General features: G+C 36.9%; 1 protein-coding gene across 1 annotated transcript; it reads right to left on the minus strand.

Moving 5' to 3' along the window:
• Positions 1 to 483: 483 nt before the first annotated feature.
• On the minus strand, positions 484 to 1,716 carry LOC108987569. Its single transcript, XM_018960502.1, has 2 exons — positions 942 to 1,716; positions 484 to 782 (listed from the first exon to the last, which is right to left on the minus strand). Exons 1-2 carry the CDS (start codon positions 1,714 to 1,716, stop codon positions 484 to 486), a joined length of 1,074 nt encoding a protein of 357 aa, XP_018816047.1.
• Between the last annotated feature and the right edge of the window lie 859 nt (positions 1,717 to 2,575).

Below are 2,575 nucleotides of genomic sequence, written 5' to 3' on the forward strand. Positions count from 1 at the left end.
TGAGTGGAATTTTGTGGAAATCTGGAAAGGATAGATGAGAGGGCAGTGGGAGACACGTATGTCAACTGAAGATTGTATAAACCATTCTGAGCCTCACCCTTCCCAATCGTGCTCCAAGAGAAAAGGTCATGCACATAACACGCATTATTAAAAAAAATAAAGCAACAATTAAGGTCGTGAGTTAATTTCTTGGCTGAGAGAAGGTTGAACTTAAAAGATGGGATGCATAAGACATCCTTGAGAGTAAGATTGTGATTGAGTTGAACAGTTCCTTTGTGAGTAACATTAGCATGAGTGCCATTGGGGAATTTGACTTGAAAATCAACTTTGGTAGGTAAAGAGGTATAAATGGAGGTGCAACAAATCATGTGGTCTGTTGCACTCGTATCAATGATCCATGGAATATTTTGTGAAGAGGCTAGTGCCATGTGAGAATCTAAGAAACAAGAAAAAATACCAGACATAATAGTGGCAGAGGTACATTTATCTATCAAGGGGCTGAACTTGTTTAGCAGCCTGCTGTGTAGCTTGAGATTGGGGCAAAGTAATGAGATGCTGATATTGTTCTTTACTAAGAGCAGCTTGTGAGTCCTCAGTGATCTGTTCTCGGTTGGAGAGACTAATTTGGTTAGCTGATGGATCAGAACCTTTGCTTCGAGTAGCCAATTTATGGCCTGGTGGATAGCCATGTAGTTTATAGCATCTGTCAACAGTATGGCCAACAAGGTTGCAATGAGTGCAAGTGGGTTTTTCAAGGGGAGGATTGGCTTTGAAACATTTGTCTAAAGAATGCCCAGAAATTTTGCAAAATGAGCAAAAAAGTTTTTCTCTCCTTTGAGAACCAAACTATTTTGGGCTATCTCGATTGGATGGAAAATAGGATTTAGTAGCCATAGCAAGGGTGTCATGGAGACTATGGGAAGAAGTTGAGACCTGTTTACGCTTCTCTTCTTGTTGAACAAGAGCATAAACTTCACTCAAGGTAGGGGTGGGTTTAAGTAGAATGATTTGAGCTTTGATATTGGTGAAAGAATCATTAAGTCCCATGAGGAACTTCATCATCCAGTCACGTTGTTGGTTTGCAATGACAGGTTGCATAGCCCCACATGCACAAGATGGAATGATTTCAAAATTAAGAAGTTCATCAAATAAACTTTTTAATTTTGAGAAATAGAGACTAACAGAGTCATCCCCTTGAGTAAGAGAGTGGATTGATTGTTTCAATTCATAAATCTGTGGGCCATTGTTTTGTGCAAAGCATTGCTCTAACTCAAGCCACAGGGCATGAGCAGTCTCAACATACACAACACTGTTTTTGAGTTCAAGGGACATTGCATTTTGAAGCCAAGTTACAACCATGTCATTACATTCAAGCCATGGTTCTAACAGAGCAGAGTTTGGGGCAGTAGATTCAGGAATCGTACCATCAATGAAGCTCAGTTTCTTCTTGATTCGAAGGGATCTATGGATGGTAAGAGCCCAAGAATGATAGTTTTCTGCGGTAAGGAGATGAGTGGTAAGAAGGGTTCTAGGTCCATTGTTTGGATTAAGGAAGTAGGGGCTGGATGGGTCTTTAGGGTTGGTATTGAGATCATTGGTATTGGTATTGGTATTAGAACCAGTGGTATTAGTATTGGTATTGGTATTAGAACCAGTACTATTGGTATTGGTAGGGGGAGGATCGTTGACAGATGAATCAGTTTTCTCGGAAGCCATGGATGGCTCTTGATACCATAACAGTTATGGTAAAATCAAAATAAAATGCAGTAAGGTAGGCAAAGCAGTGAGTTGAGGAAGAATTCTGTATATCAATCTCGTCCATTACAATGCACATGACCTTCTATTTATAGTAAATAAAAAATAGAATAAAGATAATCTTTTCTAGCTAATTTGTACAGACAACCCGTAATCGAATTACAATTCTTTTATTCTAGAATCATCTTTGTTCTGCTGACTGTGCATTGATGAGTAGTGGTTTGATCTATCTTGAGAGAAATATTGTGATGGCTACCGTGTGGTCTCTAACATCTCATATGTTTTTTGGTGTTTAATACGATGCCTTGTAAAGTGCCGTGTAAAGTGCTGCTTTGATTTTTTTTATTAGCTTGAATCCAATAAGAAACATATATCGACCTGTAACTAGACATTTACATTTTCTTAATCATATAATTTATTAAGCAACGCGATTCTTGTTGAGAAAGTCATGTAGAGAGCAGATAAAAAATTCTATTAGTCCTATCTTGGAATGAGCTGTTTTGGGAAAAATGTAATATTACCATTAACTCAACCTTTCTCGCTGTCTTTTTATATTTATGCTATCAATTACACGAATAATTTTTAGTTAGTTTATATATTGAATCCATATTTAGTTCATGCACATAATTACCTATAAAAAAAACTTTCGTTGTTGATAGTTTCATGAGATATAGCTATCTTATTTAACTGCATTTTTTTAGTTTTGTGGAAAACAATCATGCAATATGAAACTTGCAAAATAATATATAGCATCCACATCAGTAAATTTGGCAACTCAGATCAGAAAAAATTTTGAACTCAGTTTTCATAGTGAAATGAA

The sequence above is a fragment of the Juglans regia genome, chromosome 7 (genome assembly GCF_001411555.2).
Source record: "Juglans regia cultivar Chandler chromosome 7, Walnut 2.0, whole genome shotgun sequence".
NCBI classification, from domain to species: Eukaryota; Viridiplantae; Streptophyta; class Magnoliopsida; order Fagales; family Juglandaceae; genus Juglans; species Juglans regia.

Coding starts and splice junctions, on each gene's coding strand:
- LOC108987569 (XM_018960502.1), bottom strand. CDS start 1,716: ATGGCTTCCGAGAAAACTGATTCATCTGTCAACGATCCTCCCCCTACC. Junction 783..941: donor TGTTCAACAAGAAGAGAAGC/GTAAACAGGTCT, acceptor GGCATTCTTTAG/ACAAATGTTTCAAAGCCAAT.